This window comes from Cherax quadricarinatus, chromosome 1 (assembly GCF_038502225.1).
Source record: "Cherax quadricarinatus isolate ZL_2023a chromosome 1, ASM3850222v1, whole genome shotgun sequence".
Classification (NCBI taxonomy): Eukaryota; Metazoa; Arthropoda; class Malacostraca; order Decapoda; family Parastacidae; genus Cherax; species Cherax quadricarinatus.
The window spans coordinates 61,740,716-61,759,988 of NC_091292.1; the positions used below are offsets into that span (position 1 = coordinate 61,740,716).

At 41.5% G+C, this 19,273-nt stretch overlaps 1 protein-coding gene across 1 annotated transcript in view; it reads right to left on the reverse strand.

Annotated features, from left to right (window-relative positions):
- The window catches only part of LOC128688293 (discoidin domain-containing receptor 2), a 243,482-nt gene that overhangs the window by 116,096 nt on the left and 108,113 nt on the right, over positions 1–19,273 (reverse strand). The window contains exons 4-6 of the mRNA XM_070085909.1: positions 10,986–11,199; positions 2,255–2,915; positions 1,609–1,744 (exon numbers count right to left, since the gene is read on the reverse strand). Coding sequence (XP_069942010.1) covers positions 1,609–1,744; positions 2,255–2,915; positions 10,986–11,199 — 1,011 coding nt within the window. The remainder of the gene's footprint in view (positions 1–1,608; positions 1,745–2,254; positions 2,916–10,985; positions 11,200–19,273) is intronic.

Below are 19,273 nucleotides of genomic sequence, written 5' to 3' on the forward strand. Positions count from 1 at the left end.
ATACTTGTCAGTTTTACTTACCTGTTAGACCTAAAAACAAGAATAACCATTGAACTAGAGAATCAACACTGTATGAATGTATAAATAATTATTAATAATTAAAAAAAAAACAGGTTTGGATGATGGTAGAGAGAACAGACTGCAGAATATTGAGGTTAATAATTTGTAATGTGAAAAATCTTGTCGGAATAATTGGATCTTAATATTTATTACAAATTTTAATTCTATTATAAAAATTTTAATCTCTCTCTCTCTCTCTCTCTCTCTCTCTCTCTCTCTCTCTCTCTCTCTCTCTCTCTCTCTCTCTCTCTCTCTCTCTCTCTCTCTCACACACACACACACATACATACACACATGATAACGACATACAAAATACTGCGAGGAATAGATAAGGTGAACAGAGACAGGATGTTCCAGAGATGGAACACAGAAAGGGCCAGGAGCTGAGTATTGACCCCTGTACCCACAGTTAGGTGAGTACAATTAGGTAACTACGTACACACACACACACACACACACACACACACACACACACACACACACACACACACACACACACACACACACATACACATACATACACATACACACACACAAATTGAAATCAGAGAAAATTCTTGTACCTGATAAGGTGAAGAAGAATTAAAAGAATAATTCCATAGATAATGAAAAGATGGAGGAGTTGAAGAAGAGAAGAATGTTGATGGCCACTGAAAGACCTGAAATCAGGCGGATTCAGACACAATGCTGAAGACAACTTGGATATATAGTTAAGTTCTCTCTGAAGAGGCAGAGAAAATGGTAAAGAATACTGATAGCGGAGAACAGGAGAAAAAAGGCACTTGAAAGGGGGGTGGGAAGAGGTAGTAATGATTGATAAAGGAGGAAAGAAGACAGGAGAAGGAGAAATAAGAGGAAGTGTTAGTCTTCGAAGGACTGATTACATCGTTTTGCACATGTATTTTACTTATTAACTGTATCAATTCTCACATCACACTGAGAAATGTCCGAAACATCTCAACAAAGTGCCATAAACTGTATATTGTCTCGTTAACATACTGTGGGGCATTGGCTTGGGCCGGTTGGGTATTTGGACCTGCCTCGCATGGGCCAATAGGCCTCCTGCAGTGTTTCTTCTCTCCCATGTTCTTATGATGCTCCGTTGTCTTCACGAGAGCGATGGGAGGAGACTGGAAGACAGGTGAAGACAGATGAGAACTAACGTTGAACTATGAGGGAGACCAAGTACGCCAGAAGGTTGTGGCAAAGATTTTCAGATCTGGAAGGACCTCAAGGGGCGGCGCCCCCTCTTCAAACTGACCTTGTGGAAGCAGTTGCAATTTACATGCACTTACACAAGCTCACACGTACATAAACTTATATGTACGTACATTCGTTATCATGTACACCACTCCTTTCACCCTTACACACATCCACCTCATACGTATACATCCATCCATACGCAGAGGCATTCAACCAAGTGAGCACACATCCACCCATACGTACATACACACACACACACACACAGGAGCTATGACTCGACCCCAGCAACCACACCTAGGTGAGTACACCAACACAGGCGTACCAAGATGAACCAGTACACAGTACCTTGCAGACGACGGGTGGGGTGAGGTACTTCTCTGGTGGGGGCGGCACGGGTGGCGGGGGCGGGGCGGGGCACAGTCGCATGAGGGAGGGGAAGCCGCTGGGCGGCAGGGTGGTGGGCGGGGCGGGCGCAGAACTGCTGTGGGCGGGACGGGGGAAAAGCCAGTGTTAATAAATGTGTAAATTTAGGTGTAAACGTGTGTTAATCCATGTGACAGTAAGTGCAAAAATCTGTGACTACATGTGTAAATTTATGTGATTATGTGTAAACTCATGTGACTGTGAATCAATGTGATTGTGTACATCAACGTGACTGTGTAAATCAATGTGACTGTAAATCAGTGTGACTGTAAATCAGTGTGACTAAATCAATGTGACTGTGAATCAATGTGATTGTGTACATCAACGTGACTGTGTAAATCAATGTGACTGTAAATCAATGTGATTGTGTAAATCAAGATGAGTGTGTAAATCAATACGATGACTGTCAATCCATATAAATATATTTGATATATGAGTGTCATGTAACAATGCAAAGTGGAGGGTAACCAGGTTTGATCCAAGTAAGTGGAGGGTAGCTTCAGTTTCTCGGATCAGATCATCTCCGCCCTTCAAAGATGCATCAGGTGACTGTGTCTCTGAGACTGACCTGAAGGGGGTGGAGGTGGCTGAATGCGGTGTGGTGGCGTGGGAGAAGGGCGTGGGCGGAGCGCTGATGGGCGTGGTGGTGAAGGGCGTAGAGGCGTTGGTGTTGAAGGGCGGGGGAGGGGTGGAGAGGATGGGCACAGCATACTCTCCACCCACAACACCGCTGCTGGCGGCACTCTGGCGGGCGGGAGTGGCGGTGCCGCCCTTGCTGTAGTCGCTCAGGTGGCGGCCGATGGTAGCCACGCTGTACTCGGAGGCGCTGAAGAGCGGGGTCTTGTAGGGCTCGTGGTAGAGGGAACCCTCTTCGTCAGGCACCGCTACGGGGCCGTACATGGCGGCTCCCGCACCAGAAAAACTCGAGACCATTCGTAGCGACTTCATGTCTAGCGCCACGCTGGTCGTGTCGGAGAGAGGACTCTTCAGAACGTGAGGGGAGGATTTCTTTTTGCGCAGGCGACGAACGTAGATGAGCAGGCCGGCGGCCACTAGCAAGAACACGCCTACAACGAATCCGATCACCACACCCATGTAGGCGCGGGTGTGGGCGTGCACGGCGGATACGGCAGACACGTCGCGTGAGTCATCTCGTCGGACTGCTGTGTGCTCCGCCGGCGTGGACGCCTCTCCGTCAGCCCAGTCCGTTAGGTTGCACACGCACGGCTCTACGGGATAAAAAAACATACAACGTTGTCAAACACATACACACACCTATATGTATATATATATATATATATATATATATATATATATATATATATATATATATATATATATATATATATATATATATATATATGTTGTGTATCTTTATACGTATATGCTTCTAAGCTGTTGTATTCTGAGCACCTCTGCAAAAGCAGTGATAGTGTGTGAGTGTGGTGAAAGTGTTGAATGATGATGAAAGTATTTTCTTTTTGGGGATTTTCTTTCTTTTTTGGGTCACCCTGCCTCGGTGGGAGACGGCCGACTTGTTGAAAAGAAAATATATATATATATATATATATATATATATATATATATATATATATATATATATATATATATATATATATATATATATATATATATATATATATATAAACTAGAAAACGGCTGGAGTAACCAGGATGATAATTGAATTAAACAGTAAAATCACAATGAGAGGCTATCGTAATGGTCAGACATACAGAAGAGGTCGGTCCTTGGATTATCACTGCTCTACACTTATGTGAATGACTTACGTATTGCGATAAACCCCTTCATATCTTTTTGTGGATAACGCAAACTAATGAGACTAGAAACAGAAAAGAATTGTAAAATGCTGGATGAAGAATTTAATAAGCTCGACGAAAGGTCCAACAAGTGGCTACTGGAATTTAGCCCTAGAAAATGCAAGGTTATGAAACTGGATTAGGCAGGTGGATATTACACACGAGGTCTCGTCTGAGGCACATGCACACGAGAACACTAGCAACATATACAAGGATAGTATACATAATTATAAGAATAGTCTTCATTAATCGGAACAAGATGGTAATCAGTTTACTGCAGGACACGACCTATGCAAGACCAGTGCTTGAGTTTGCAGCACCAGCACAGAACCCTTATCTCATCACAATAAAAGAAACTTGGGAAAGTTCAGAGGTGATTCTATAATTTTGGTTCTAGAACTATAAGGGTTTGACTAAGAAGATAAGTAAAGAGAGTTAAGTCTTACAGATCAATTCCACACCAGCGTGGCTAGTGTGGAATTCATCTATAAAATCCTTCATTTGTGGTTACAGTGGTGGCCCATGCTAACCTCCCTATAGAAATATAATTATTGGATGAATTTTATTAGAGCCAACTGGCCTGGGAGTTTTAGAACTCAAATGTTATGGGTTCAAGTCTCATCCGTTCCATGATGTGGACTACTACGTAATTGTCCTCTTGGCGGCTAAAGAAAGATATACCCAGTGATTTGCTAATTATCAATAATATTGTGGAAGAAATCACAGTAAAACGCTTAACTGCCAATATATAAATAGTTACAACAGTGAGAAAAATAATCAGGAAACCTGAGCGCCAGCATGCGCTTAACACTTTACCTGCGAGTAACAACTTTCTCTACGTTCACTCTAGCTTTGTGTTTATATTGTACAAACCTTTCATTTGTTCATAATTTCTACCTTACCATTTTTTTTAACCAAACATTTCGCCATTTATTCCTCTTCTCCTCAGCACTGACTCTAGCATGGCCATAAACATCATTCTCACCAAGCTTCAAGACTTCACTAACCGCTCTCTCACTTTAGCCCAACTTTCTTTCAATGGGTGTACATACATCCCCTTATTTAGCTCATTCACTTTCGTTTTTCTCTTGCCCACTGATACTATTCTACTTGTATTCAGTGTTTATCTACCTCTAACTCTTGCTACAGATATTACTAACCAATGATCTGACATATCGGTACCTTAACTCACGAGATCGTAATGACACAATCGCAAACAAACCATACCACGGGTTTTGAGACTCTCTGACCGCGTGTTCAAACCACACCCGTGGTGTGGTTTATCGGTACCTTGTTGAAAAACATTCTTATTCAAAAGGTTATTTATTAACCATACATTAACCAATACACAGTCTAGCAAACTACTGTTATTGTAAACGTCACTACACCTCGTATACTTGGAAACAAACACATATGCAGTTTAATGCGATCCTTTATTGACAACGTTTCGCCCACACAGTGGGCTTTTTCAAGTCACAAACTGATCTGTTTGTGACTTGAAAAAGCCCACTGTGTGGGCGAAACGTTGTCAATAAAGGATCACATTAAACTGCATATGTGTTTGTTTCCATTGTGTCGGTATTTTATACTATTTATTTTCACCTCGTATACTTGTTTACTTTCTTATTCTTAAAATAAATATTACCTTTTACCAAACCTCTTTTTATAGAAAATGAAATTGGAGGCCCCAAATTATCACTTTCCCCGGGCACTCCAAACTTGCCTTTTAAATCATCTACAAGTCTCTCCTTTAGCATTTAGATCTCCCCAAAAAAATTCCCTCTCACTTGGTTCCAGTTCACCAAAATCTCGAATAAAACTATTACTACTATTGCTACTTCTATTACTATAACTACTACTACTACTACTACTATTACTACTACTACTACTACTACTACCAATAATAATATTAAAAGGTTTTCCGTCCTGCTGAAGGGTGTCATCGTGTACAGTAACCAAACACTAGAGGCAAAAATGGTAACATTTTCATACGAATATTTGGTAGGGAGATAAAACAGTGGGCCAGGAGCAAGACGGTTCCTCGGGGAGATGTAAACTTGTGAGGTAATATCTCTTACCTTTAACTCAAGTGTACATCTGCTATCATGTTTACACGTGCGCATGTACACGGAAGGCAGGGCAAGTGGACAGGGAGGCTTTATGGGTGGTTACTGTACACACACACACACACACACACACACACACACACACACACACACATACAGCTAATGAAATGATAGAGTGTGTAGTTGAAAAGTGCCTGGAGACAGGAGAAATTCATACCCAGAAGCAGATGGAACAGAGGCATGAAAAGCAGTAGCAAAAAACGCAACAGCACGAAAGAAATAAAGAAAGCTAATAATGCTAGAGAACCGGGAAGGAAGCAGAAGAGCCAATAACGAATACCTATGCGGAGGAAGAAAATATGAGGAACTATTTGGGAATGACATAGCATAAAATGCAAAACCTGAGCCGAAGTTGATGTACAGCCACATCAGAAAAAGACAGCTGTAATAAGGCTGAAAAAAGAAGTAGGGGAGCTCTCTACGAATAACTATGACGTATGTGAGGAGTTGAACAAACGATTGAAGGAGATATTCTTAGTGGAACCAGGAACAATGGCAGAGTCTCCAACGAGTACTGGATACATCCCGAACAAGAGAGGGAGATGTGAAAAAACTATCGAGTGATCTAGATACATCAAAGGCAAAGGGACCAATCAACATCTCGCCATGAGTTGTGTTAGGGAGCAGAGGAATTGTGTGAACTGCTAACGGTGAGCTTCAGCAAGTTGCTTAAGACAAGACACATGCTAGAGGTCTGATAAACAGCGAAACCATTATTAATATTAAAAAAAAAAAAGACGGACAGGCAGCACTGGACTACAGGTCAGTGTCACTAACATGCACATTATGTAAGCTAATGGAAAAGATTATCAGGAAAACAGTAGTGGAACACCTGGAAAAGAGCGGAATCATAAACAACAACGGGCCGGGAGAGTACCGGCGAATAAAAAAAAAAAAAAAAAAAAAAAAAAAAACAGTAAGGTTTTCGAGAAGTTAAATCCTGTCTCACAAACCTGCTAGAGATTTATGACAAGGTAACGAAAGTAGGAAAGGGATGAGTGAATTGTATATTTCTGAACTGCAAGAACTAGGACAACAGCTAAGAGGGCGTGCAGGAATTACAGGGAAAACAGGGAGCTGTTAGGGAGGTGTTAGAATGGGCGTGTTCCATGACATTCCACGAGGGTCAGTAAATGCGGGTTATTGGTGAATTGTTCCAGCGACGATATTGTGTCTTTACTTTCTTTACAAGAGTCAGTACTTAAGCCACTGCTGTTTCCTGCGCATTTCGACATAAGCAGGGCCAGTATGGAACCCGCATGTGATAAAGAGTGCAAAGCTGGGTAATGTGCAAAGGTTAGCAACGAAAAAACTTTGAGGCGATGGATATGGCTTTGAGGAAAGGCTAGAGGAGCTAAAACTAGCGACATTAGAAAGCAGAAAGAACAGAGGTGACATGATTATAACGTACAAAATACTAAGAGGACCTGAACAAGGAGAGTCTGAGAGGAGGGTCTCGGGTACACTAGGTCACAACTGGAAGTTAAAAGCATAGTGGTTAGGAAGTGAAACGACCTAGGAAGCGAAGCAGTAGAGGCAGAATCTATACATAGATTTAAGAATAAGTATGATATGGCTCAGACAGCCAGGAGTGAGCAGCCAGCAGAAAGGCGGGGCCAGGGGCTGAGACTCTACCTCTGCAATCACATTTAGGTGAGTACATATACGTACTGTACATACATATATACGTACATACATAAAATGTCGAAATTATCTTTCCTGTTCAATGGCTATCAATTAGTTTAATGTTTATTTCATACCTTTAAGTTGTGGGATAAACCCGAACTTTAGTAAAATAAGCTAATACACACGAATACAAGTTAAATGGAGCAACAAACAATAAGAAACTACCACCCTGTCTAGACAGCCAATCAGGTGGAAATAAGCTTGCAGTCATAATAATATTTAAATGCCTTTAACTCCCCACTATCTAGTGGGAATTTAATTCTATATATTTTATTAGATATATAAATCAAGAGAATCACATAACAGAGAAAAGAGGAATGTGAGTGTGAGGATATTGGAGTAGCTGGCTAGACGCTGTAGCGTTGACAGTGTGAGTGTGAGAATAGTGGAGTAGCTGGCTAGACGCTACAGCGTTGACAGTGTGAGTGTGAGGATAGTGGAGTAGTTGGCTAGACGCTACAATGTTGACAGTGTGAGTGTGAGGTTAGTGGAGTAGCTGGCTAGACGCTACAGTGGAGTAGCTGGCTAGACGCTACAGTGTTGACAGTGTGAGTGTGAGGTTAGTGGAGTAGCTGGCTAGACGCTACAGTGTTGACAGTGTGAGTGTGAGGTTAGTGGAGTAGCTGGCTAGACGCTACAGTGGAGTAGCTGGCTAGACGCTACAGTGTTGATATCAGGGGAGGAGTAAACAACCAGACTATCATAAAACAGTGTGTTATGTGGACTCAGACTTCATCATCCAATATCCAGCTTACTATTCGGATTCCAGTCATTTAGAGCAGTGGTCTTCAACCTTGCTGCACAAGTCTGCAACATATAATGATCAAATCTGTGATAAGGGCCGCACGTTTTGTCAACATAGTGCAGTGTGGCACCTACATAAAAGTGAATTTATAATTTCATGTGAGGGCCGCATCTTTTCCTAGAAGGACCACATGCGGCCCACGGGCCCACAGTTTGGGGACCCTTGATCTAGAGGAATGAGTACTGCATGAGATGGGTTATAATGTGTGACAACCCCGATTAATGACTAAGAAGGCACTTTCCATCCAGCTACGGAACACTGAAGACTGCAATGGTGATAACTTCCTATCGTGGTAAGTGTTCCTTTTACATATATTAGACAATACGTGGTCAGTAATAGGTACCTGCTAGCAAATGGTGTGGGTTATGATGCACAACTGTAACTAACTTCACAGATGTAAATATGAAAACCACCTAGTTTAATTATTTTATATTAGGCATTTGAATATTATACATCTGTTTACCCCTCCCTCCCTCCCTTTTTTTTTGAGCAATTGTAAAGCGAGTCAACAGGATACGGTAAAGTTCTATTGATTGTTAAGTACCCAATGTGCGTGTAATTTCAGGTCCAGGGAACCTTGTATCTAATAGTGTTGATAGATAGACTTAATAAAATCAAGGTATGTCACATGGCTGCATAATGTCGGAAATATACTGCGCATATAATTGATCTATCATAATCGGACCGGAAAAAAAAATAGTGGACTTTCAAAGACTTGTTAAAGTATAGATTTCAATCCTTAAAAATGTGATCATTGGATGAGGAAAAAATCCAAGACAGACCTGGGTAAAAAATTTATTTGTGAATATACCTTCAACCTTTTCTTTAATAGACTTTTATCATTCCATAAAGCAACTTAGCGGAAGGCAACAATGGCAAACTATAAAAATAGCTTTACAATATGTATGGAAAAGAGCTATATAAAGAAAAACTATATATGTAAGCCCAAAACTGAAGTTTGTAGCAGCTGTGTTGGGCTGACAACTTGGGCTTATCCGGGGGGGGGGAACATGGACCTGCTCCGAATGGGTCAGTAGGCCTGTTTCAGTGTTCCTTCTTTCTTGTGTTCTTATATGAATATTTTAGAGATGGTATGAAGGCAACCTTTAGAATGGGCATGACTGCCGGAGTTGGAAAACAGTTGAAGTATTTTGTAAGATTATTAACACTTAAGACGCCCACGAGGGAGAATAAGAGGAAAGGATAAATAATAACCTACTGTTACCACTTTCTGGCTCGTATAACTTAAAATGTTCTGGTTCCTAAAGGCTATTCAACCTGCTGTCTAGGGCTATTTAAATTACATTGAAAAAGCAACCACTCTAGGGCCAGCATGTACATTTATATAAATTATGAAACATAAATTTAAATAGTCAATATTATGAGGAAGGACACAAAAACTCACTTATACAAAAATATATATTAATAGTAACGTTTATACAACCTACAATCCACTCTTACTTCATCACCTTTACTCCAGTTCACATTAGCACACTGATACTAGTGAGTAAAACATATATAAACATTTATAAACAGGGAGACTCCATGACACAACCCCCCCCCCCCTGTCCCCTACTACCTTCTGCTGGTCAGTCTACCAGCGGGCAAAAAACACCATACAAGTTCTCTCCCAAAACTTAAACAGATCTCTGCACACTAGGGCCTTAAACAGGAGAACAAACCACCTTCTCACACCATTACATCTTGCTCCTTCTGCTGGGCTTTACTCCTCTCTCCTGGCTACTCTACCTGACCAGGAATAATACGCGTCCGGTTTCAGTACAATCCCGGAACTATGGAGCATTTTTTTACATAATATTTTTAATATATTACACCGTAATACCCACCCAATATAATTTTATAAAAGAACACGAAATAATTGACAAGGAAAATGTCTGTTTTGCCTCAGGAACAATAAGAAGCCACAGTTTGTAAACGAGAAAAAATTGGAGCCGAAAGAATAATAAAAAACTAAAGAGTGACTGATCAACAGGATGATTTAAAGAGGAAGTAACGAGTACCTAAACCATTGGATATGTTAAAAATAATATTTAAGACGGGACACTTCGAGCAAAGTTTTTCTTCTGTAGCCATGAATGGGCATTTCCCCCTCAAGGTAGGTTCCTTGATGCCTGCGAGAAGGCTCTTGATTTAAGGAATTGGTTGGTACCTGTTTCCCTCCCCCTCCTTCCCCCTTTCTTCCTCGGTGACACTCTAAAACTAGATTCGTCTCTTACAAAAAAAAAAAAAAAAAAAAATTGTAAGGGAATGCTAAAACTAATAAAGGCTTATTTACAGTCAATCTGTACCACGGTTGTGCCTTGGGTATGCAGAAATATCAGGATATTAAACCCACTGAAGTATCCTAGCCAGTTTCTTAAACTATAAATAATTAACCATTGTTAGGAACCTAATTCTTCCTCTCTACTCGATGCAATATTGAGCGTCAATGACAATGAAGACCTAATGTGCTGCTGTTGCTATCGATGTTGCTGTTTCTTTGCTATTGCTGCTGCTTCGACTGCTTCTGCTATTACCACTGCTAGTTCTGGTACTTTTACTCCCTCCACTATTACTGCTGCGATCGATACTTGACCTGCACACACACACACACACACACACACACACACACACACACACACACACACACACACACACACACACACACACATACACACACACACACACACACATACACACACACACACATACACATACACATACACACACACACACTCACACACTCACACTTACTCTCACACACTCACTTACCCTGCTATCCTCATATAAACAAGTACATATCTGTATACTTCCTGCCTGTGTCATTCAGCAAGTACAGATAGGTAATTAGACATAGTCACTCACGACTGTCGAAGTAGATTTCGCTGAGAGCCAACCAGGGGCCGGGGAAGTCCAGCAGGATGTTGAGGACTTTACCGATGCGGTGACGGAGGTCAAGGGTGATGTTGTGACTGCCGGAGGTGAGCGAACCTGGCCAGCCGGAGACGGGAGACCTCACGGGCTTCTCGTGGAAGTGTGTTCCCTCCTCACCGAAGTAAACCTCGGCCTTCGATGGCAGCTGGGGAGGGAGAGAGAAAGAGAAATTAATACATTTCACGAAGTGAACCTCGTTGGGTTCTACTAATAGCGGACTTGTTGCTGAACAGTCAGGTTTGAAAGTGTTCAGTGGAGGGACAATAGGAAAGGTAAGCATTCTGGATTACCAAAGTAGTTTTATATCGTTTAATTGTACCGTGAATCAACTTTCAGAAGAGACTTCTATTTAATAGAAAATATTTCAAGAATTTGAAACGCACAGAAGAGTACATATAAGTTTACATAGAATGTGTGTGTGTGTGTGTGTGTGTGAGAGAGAGAGTGAGAGATTGTTGTTCATGTTCATAAAACAGACAAGATCAGCATCCCTACCAAGAGTTGAAAAGACTTCCGTTTTACAACATATTGTCCTTCCTAAAGTCGAATGTCGCCGTGAGTTGTGATGGAGGCTCGGTCCTCCGTCATGCGGCGTCTGGTCTCTGCCAACTTAAGCGCTGCATGAAATGACTGATAAATGTGACGCTAAAGACACAAGTCGCAATACAAGCCTTTATTAGGACAATATTTCACTCTATGCTGACGAAGACCTCAGTTGGAAGTCGAAATATGTAGAAAATTGATTTTACTAGTCTCATTACGGTCTTGCATACATTAGCCTGGTAGACAACAGAAGGTATTTTAGTCTTGTTATTAGTGAAAAACGTGTGTTAAAAGTTGTGCTCTTTGAGAGGATTCCTGGTCTTTCCTTTCTGTCATGAATAAGAAACAGTTCGGAAAGAGATAAGACGAGAAATTCTGAAAAGCAAATGGAACTGACATTTAAGAATAAACGTAGCAAGACGCTTTCTAAAAACTTGATGTTAGAGAAAAGGAGATAATTGGTTAAGAAACAGTTAATATAAGATGGAACTGAGGCAGAAAACAATTCTTGAGAGCAGGAAGATGATCTGTTGTAATGAGAGGAGTGAGAGAAGAATATGAAGCGAGTGAAGCAGAGAATGAGGCTGAGTGCCAACAGGGGTGAGTTGTGCTTAGTGAAATTATTAATGCAACTAGAAGTAATGCATGGAAAGTTGATGTGTTAAATGTATGATAGAAGGTGAGATTCCCAAGGTATAACAGAGATAAATAGAGACTGTGTATAAGGGAACAGTGGCAAGAGTAACAGTATTATTTGTAGCATAAGAACATAAGAAAGAAGGAACACTGCAACAGGCCTACTGACCCATGCGGAGCAGGTCCATGTCCCCCCCCCCGGATTGGCCCAATGACCCCCCCCCGGATTAGCCCAATGACCCACCCAGTCTGGTTACCTCTACTCAAGGAAGGAGCACGGCACCAGACCCAGCAGCACAAGCTAGTCAGGTCTAACTCACACCCACCCACACCCACTCATGTATTTATCTAACCTATTTTTAAAACTACACAACGTTTTAGCCTCAATAACTGTACTCGGGAGTTTGTTCCGCTCATCCACAACTCTATTACCAAACCAGTACTTTCCTATATCCTTCCTGAATCTGAATTTTTCCAACTTAAAACCATTGCTGCGAGTCCTGTCTAGGCTAGATATTTTCAGCACACTATTTACATCCCCTTTATTTATTCCTGTCTTCCATTTATACACCTCAATCATATCCCCCCTAATTCTACGTCTTTCTAGAGAGTGCAGATTCAGGGCCCTTAGTCTATCCTCATAGGGAAGGTTTCTGATACATTGGATCAACTTTGTCATCCTCCTTTGTACATTTTCCAGAGAATTTATATCTATTCTGTAATACGGTGACCAAAACTGTGCAGCATAATCTAAATGAGGCCTAACCAAGGATGTATAGAGTTGAAGAACAACCTGAGGACTCCTATTATTTATGGTTCTTGATATGAAGCCAAGGATTCTATTAGCTTTATTGCGAACACTTATGCACTGTTGTCTTGGTTTCAGATTACTGCTAACCAGAACTCCTAAATCTTTTTCGCAATCCGTAATATTAAGATCTACATTATTTAGTTTATATGTGGCATGGTTATTGTCCTCTCCAACATTTAGAACTTTGCATTTGTCTATATTAAACTGCATCTGCCACTTCTCCGACCACTGCATCAGTCTATTCAAATCTTCCTGGAGTGCTCGAATGTCCTCGTCAGAATGAATTCGACGGCCTATTTTGGTGTCATCGGCAAACTTGCCGATGTCGCTCTTTATGCCCTCATCTATGTCGTTTATGTAGATTGTGAACAGCAGGGGGCCCAACACTGACCCCTGTGGAACACCGCTCGTGACGCTTCCCCACTCTGATTTCTCCCCATTTATGCAAACTCTCTGCTGCCTATTTGTCAACCATGCCTCTATCCAGGAAAAATATCTCTCCTCCTATTCCATGTGCTTTAATTTTCCTCAATAGTCTCTGATGTGGGACCCTGTCAAAAGCCTTACTGAAGTCCATATACACAATATCATATTCATTACCATGATCTACCTCCTCAAATACCTTAGTGAAAAAAATTAATAAATTCGTAAGGCAGGAACGCCCCTTTGTAAAACCATGCTGAGATTCGTTGATTAATTTATGCTTTTCATGGTGGCTACGAACTGCCTCGGCAATTATTGATTCCATAAATTTTCCCACTATGGAGGTTAGGCTTATTGGTCTATAGTTCGAAGCTAAGGACCTGTCACCTGTTTTGAAAATAGGTATCACATTTGCCATTTTCCACTTATCTGGCACCATGCCAGTTTGTAGTGATATGTTGAAAAGATTAGCCAAAGGTTTGCTAAGCTCCTCTTTACATTCCTTTAGAACCCTTGCATACAGTTCATCAGGGCCTGGGGATTTGTTAGGTTTTAATTTATCTATTTGCCTAAGGACCATGTCACTTGTGACCCTAATAGTGCACAGTTTATTATCGTCCTGTTCTACATAATTTATCATTACTGGAATATCGCTGCATATGTGTTTATAATTCCATTGTGTCGGTATTTTATACCATTTATTTCCTCCGAGGTAAGACTTATTGGTCTATAGTTCGAAGCTAAAGACCTGTCACCTGCCTTGTAAATAGGTATTACATTTGCCATTTTCCACTTATCAGGCACTATGCCAGTTAGTAGTGATATGTTAAGATTAGCCAAAGGTATGCTAAGTTCCTCTTTACATTCCTTTAACACCCTTACAAACAATTCATCAGGACCTGGGGATTTGTTAGGTTTTAGTTTCATTATTTGTCTGAGGACCATGTCACTAGTTACCGCAATCGTGCATAGTTTATTATCATCCTTTTCTACATAATCTATTATTTCAGGAATATCGCTAGTATTTTCCTGGATGAAAACTGAGAGGAAGTAGGTATTGAGAATTTCACACACATCCTTATTACTGTCAGTGATCTGACCAGAGTTACTCTTAAGTGGGCCAATCTTGTCCCTAATCTTACTTCTGTATACCTGAAAGAACCCTTTTGGGTTAGTCTTTGAATCCCTTGCGACCTTAGCCTCATAATCCCTTTTTGCTTTTCTTATTCCTTTCTTTATTTCTCTTTAATTGAGTATATTAATTTCTTAACTGCCCATCCCCTCTTTTGATACGCCTATATATGCCTCTCTTTTGGCCAATGAGATGTTTTAATCTAGCAGTTATACAACGCTTGGGAAATGGAGGGAATTATGTTTGATCCCAAAACAGGGAGAATTAATGAATAAGACACATGTTCACCTGGATATTTTTATTAGGAAGACGCTTCGCCAGACTCTTAACCTTGATCTGTCTAAAGCAGGGACAGGAACCTAAAGAGAGGTGCAGCAGTTTAAGGCATACTCAAAAGCGAGCGGGTCCTTCAGTGGAAGTTAGTAATGTCCATGAACTGGGCAGTGGCAAGAAAGCTTTAGAACATATCCTCTGTACCAGTATTCCATGGTGTTGCTATGCCAGTTATTACATTAACAGAATATACAACAGGCATGTTGAACATCTGGGTATGTTTGTGAAGAAGCTTTAGGATACGGAGAGTATCGTCTACAACCCTATTGATAACCTTTGGTACAACTTACAATAGTGCGCAGATTAATTGGACCAGGAGTAAATTTTGTAATTATTTCACAAGACTTAGTCTCTGGCTTAATGTAGTTTACGCTCTTTTCATAAAAGTTTGCTATTGACTTCTGGCAATCATCCAGCTGTGATGTTACCCTGCATCTCTCGTCAGTGCTACACCAGCTGTTGTTCTGCAAAGCTGTTCCTGCAAGCATGCTCCGTGGATGGATGTGGTTTTGCTAAATTCTCCCTTTCAGTTCATGATTACTACTGAAATTCATGATGAATGTTACACCTAGGAAACTTGCAAGTATTGTAGCTCTTAGAAAACTTACTGATTTGAGTATCAGACAGATTGCCGAAAATTTGAGCCTACCAAATTCAACTGTTGGTTCGATTCTGAAGAGAGTTGACACAAGTGACTGTGAAGTGCTGCATCGAGGAAGATGTGGTAGAAAACGCAAGACAAATACCTCACGATGACAAGGCTATCATAAGAAATAGTGTGAAGGATCCCAAGAAAACCAGCAAAGATCTAGAAAGATTTGGCTTCAGCTAGCGTAAATATTGATTAAACTGTTCAACGAAGGCTTCTTGGTTGGCAGAACTGCCAGAAAGCCGGTAAAGAAGCAGTTATTGACTGCTGCGGTTGCCACTCTATCATAAGTGGTGGAACAACAGATGAATGGGTACAAATTGTTGGTAGACGGAACAAAGGCGAGCCTCGTCGGAATGAACACATTCAACAAGCGCCATAATACCCACCTAAGATGTTTTTGGGGTAGTTTTACTACTAAAGGCCCTAGACGGCTTGTTATTGTTAAGTGAACGATGAACAGCGACAAAGACAAGGCAATCCTGGCAACTCATTTGCTTCCCATTGTGGATAGAGACGTTTCCTGGTGGAGTTTATCTACCTGGAGGGTGTTCCGGGGATCAACGCCCCCGCGGCCCGGTCCACGACCAGGCCTCCCGGTGGATCAGGGCCTGATCAACCAGGTTGTTACTGCTGGCCACACGTAGTCCAACATACGAACCATAGCCCGGTTGATCCGGCAACGACTAAGTATCTATCCAGCTCCCTCTTGAAGGCAGCCAGGGGCCTATTGGTAATTCCCCTTATGCATATTGGGAAGCTGATGAACAGTCTTGGGCCCCGGACACTTATCATCTTTTAGTGTACCAATTGCGCCCCTACTTTTCATTGGGGGTATTTTGCACCGCCTGCCCAGTCTTTTACTTTCGTACGGAGTGATTTTTGTGTGCAGATTCGGGACCATTCCTTCTAAGATTTTCCAAGTGTAGATTATGATCTCTCTCTCTCGCCTGCGTTCCGGCGAGTACAATTCAAGTGCTTCCAAGCGTTCCCAGTGGTGGAGGTGTTTGATAGAACTTATATATGATTGGTCCCTGCCCACCTATGACGATATCTTCAAGTGCTGCACCTCTCTGGTTCCTGTATACAAGTGTCCATCCTCGACTGAAGTGTACATCGTAGACTGAATTGACGGCGTGGGTACGAACTGTAATGGTACATTGATGTGTATGGTTCGAGTGGTACGTGAGACTTAGTGTTAGGATATGATTGGAGAAGTAGTGGTAGTGGTTTGTGTGGCTTAGCTACCAACTCTCTCTCTCTCTCTCTCTCTTTCTCTCTCTCTCTCTCTCTCTCTCTCTCTCTCTCTCTCTCTCTCTCTCTCTCTCTCTCTCTCTCTCTCTCTCTCTCTCTGTGTGACAGACTGAGAGACAGATCAGCCAGTGAACAGCAGCAGGAAAAACCTCTACTAATCACATTTAATGACTCAAAAGCACAAGAAATACCAAAGTGCCAACAAGAGTGCCATCCCCGCTCCCACATGACACTATGATGCACGGTGCCGCCTCACAGTGCCACACCTGTCACACATGCACATGATATATTGTGCCTAATGACCCTAACTATGCCACCGGGGACAAATTGTACGCCCAAAATCATCCCCTTAGAGAAATCAGAATATAAATAGCCTCTTTGTATATGACGAGATAATAATTGGCTAAGCTTTTCAACGCAAAATATACGAAAATTTCGGCAAAATAAAATATTTTAGTCGTGTTATTTACTACCTGCCAAATTTTATGCATCAAAACTAGTGTTAAATAAAATTATTTATTAATACTGTCCCTGACTCACGAAATTATGATAACACGATTGCAAATAAATCAGAGTGAGGGGGGCTTGACCCCTTGGTAAGGGAGGTATATACACTGAAACGTACGTCTTTTAGTGCGTATATATGTTGAGTTTAATTGACCGTTGGTGAACAGGTTACCTACGGCCTTAATATCCCCCCATACCTGTGTAATCGATCGGCTTTAAACTCAATTAACCACCCAGGGTGACGTAAAGAAACAGTTTATTTTCCCTCTTGAAGCCTAACTTCGTCAAATTATTGCAACGTATTACGTCAGATATTCCCTAATAATAAATATGCACTTCCCAGCGAAATAGCTTTTTACCGCAGCATCTGTTTACATTCTCGACAGACGAGTCTGTATGAACTACTAAACTGTTTACCTGCTGATAGCTCCTCCAGGAATCAAAGCCCCAACTTGGCCTGGACCAGGACAGAGCTTCGAAGTTGATGGTATGAGTAATCAAGTTACTGGTGCTAGTAGCACATAGTATATAAGAAGCATCACTGAATAGAGACTTGAAGACGGACTAGAGAGCTGTTGGTAATCTTCCTTCTGAATGGAAGTTGTTGAAAAGTCTTGGTCCCTTCATATTTACTGAGTTCACTTCGTGCTGACTGAACACCTCGTTTCTTCACTGGAGGTTTTTGTACCGCTTGTCGAGTCTCTCGCTTTCGTGAAAGGGGGGGGGGGATCTTGTAGAGGTCATCGGACGTAACTGTGACTTCTTTCTTTGGGAGTACGTGAAGAACACAGTTTACGTACCACCACTACCTGCAACCCTGGAGGAGCCGAAAATTTCGATCACTGAAGCAGTTCGCATGATAACACCAGATATGCTGCAGAGTGTCTGGACCGAACTGGACTATCACATCGATGTTGGGCGAGCAACCAGAGGGGCGCACATTGACTGCCTTTAATGCTACCCTATACCACATGACACTGAATGAAATTCTCCATCTGAAGCTACTAAATGTGAAAGATTATTACAATAAAGTTACACGTTATACCTGTTTGAAATCAGGGAGTGTTTATGTGGCCACCCTCTACATTATAAATAATTGTGTGTGTATTTATTGTATGTCTGTATATCTCTCTTGTAAAAATCAGAGACTTGCACACACTTATCTCCCTAAATACTATATTACTCCATAAAGACCATTCCTCGGGAAACAAAAGTATTACCTCACAAACACTTCCCCAACACCACCTCCCTCATCTCCCCGCAACACACCACCAGAAGGGTGCGGAAGGGTTGTCAGTATAGTGACAAGTGATTTTCATTGAAATATAATTGATCTACTTTGGGAATATGATCTCTGTTTGTGCTTGCGTGCGTATGTGCGTGTGAGAGAGGGAGGGAGATGGAAGTCAGAGACTAATCATAATTCAATGTAACTTGAGTGGGCTACTAATGCATTTCAGAGACGTGAGACCTCGCCAGAGAGTGAAGCGTTACAATAATGGTGATGGTGGAGGTGTGTAGTGGTGATGGTGGCAGTGAAATAGTGTGTTTGATAGTGAAATGGTGACTTTGGCGGAGAAATGGTGTTGGTAGTGAAATGGTGACGTTGGTAACGAATCAGTGACGCTGGTAGTATAATAACAACACAGGCCTGTGTTTGCTGTTACCTTCCCTTCCTCCTAGATAACCACTTCCTGAAATCTGTCGTCAAGTGCTAGTGATCCCAACTTCAGTCTTAGCACTTGGCTTCTTTCATTTTTCTCTATGGCAATGTATAGGTGTTTCATCTCTGATGTCTTTCCTCTTCGTTATTTAATTCTGGAACTGCTGCTCTCATCGCTGGATATTAATGTTAAGTACTTCTGTGAACATTGCTGTTCTGCCATCCTCAGTGATAATTTTTTCTATGCTCTTCTGCTAATCTCGTCCAC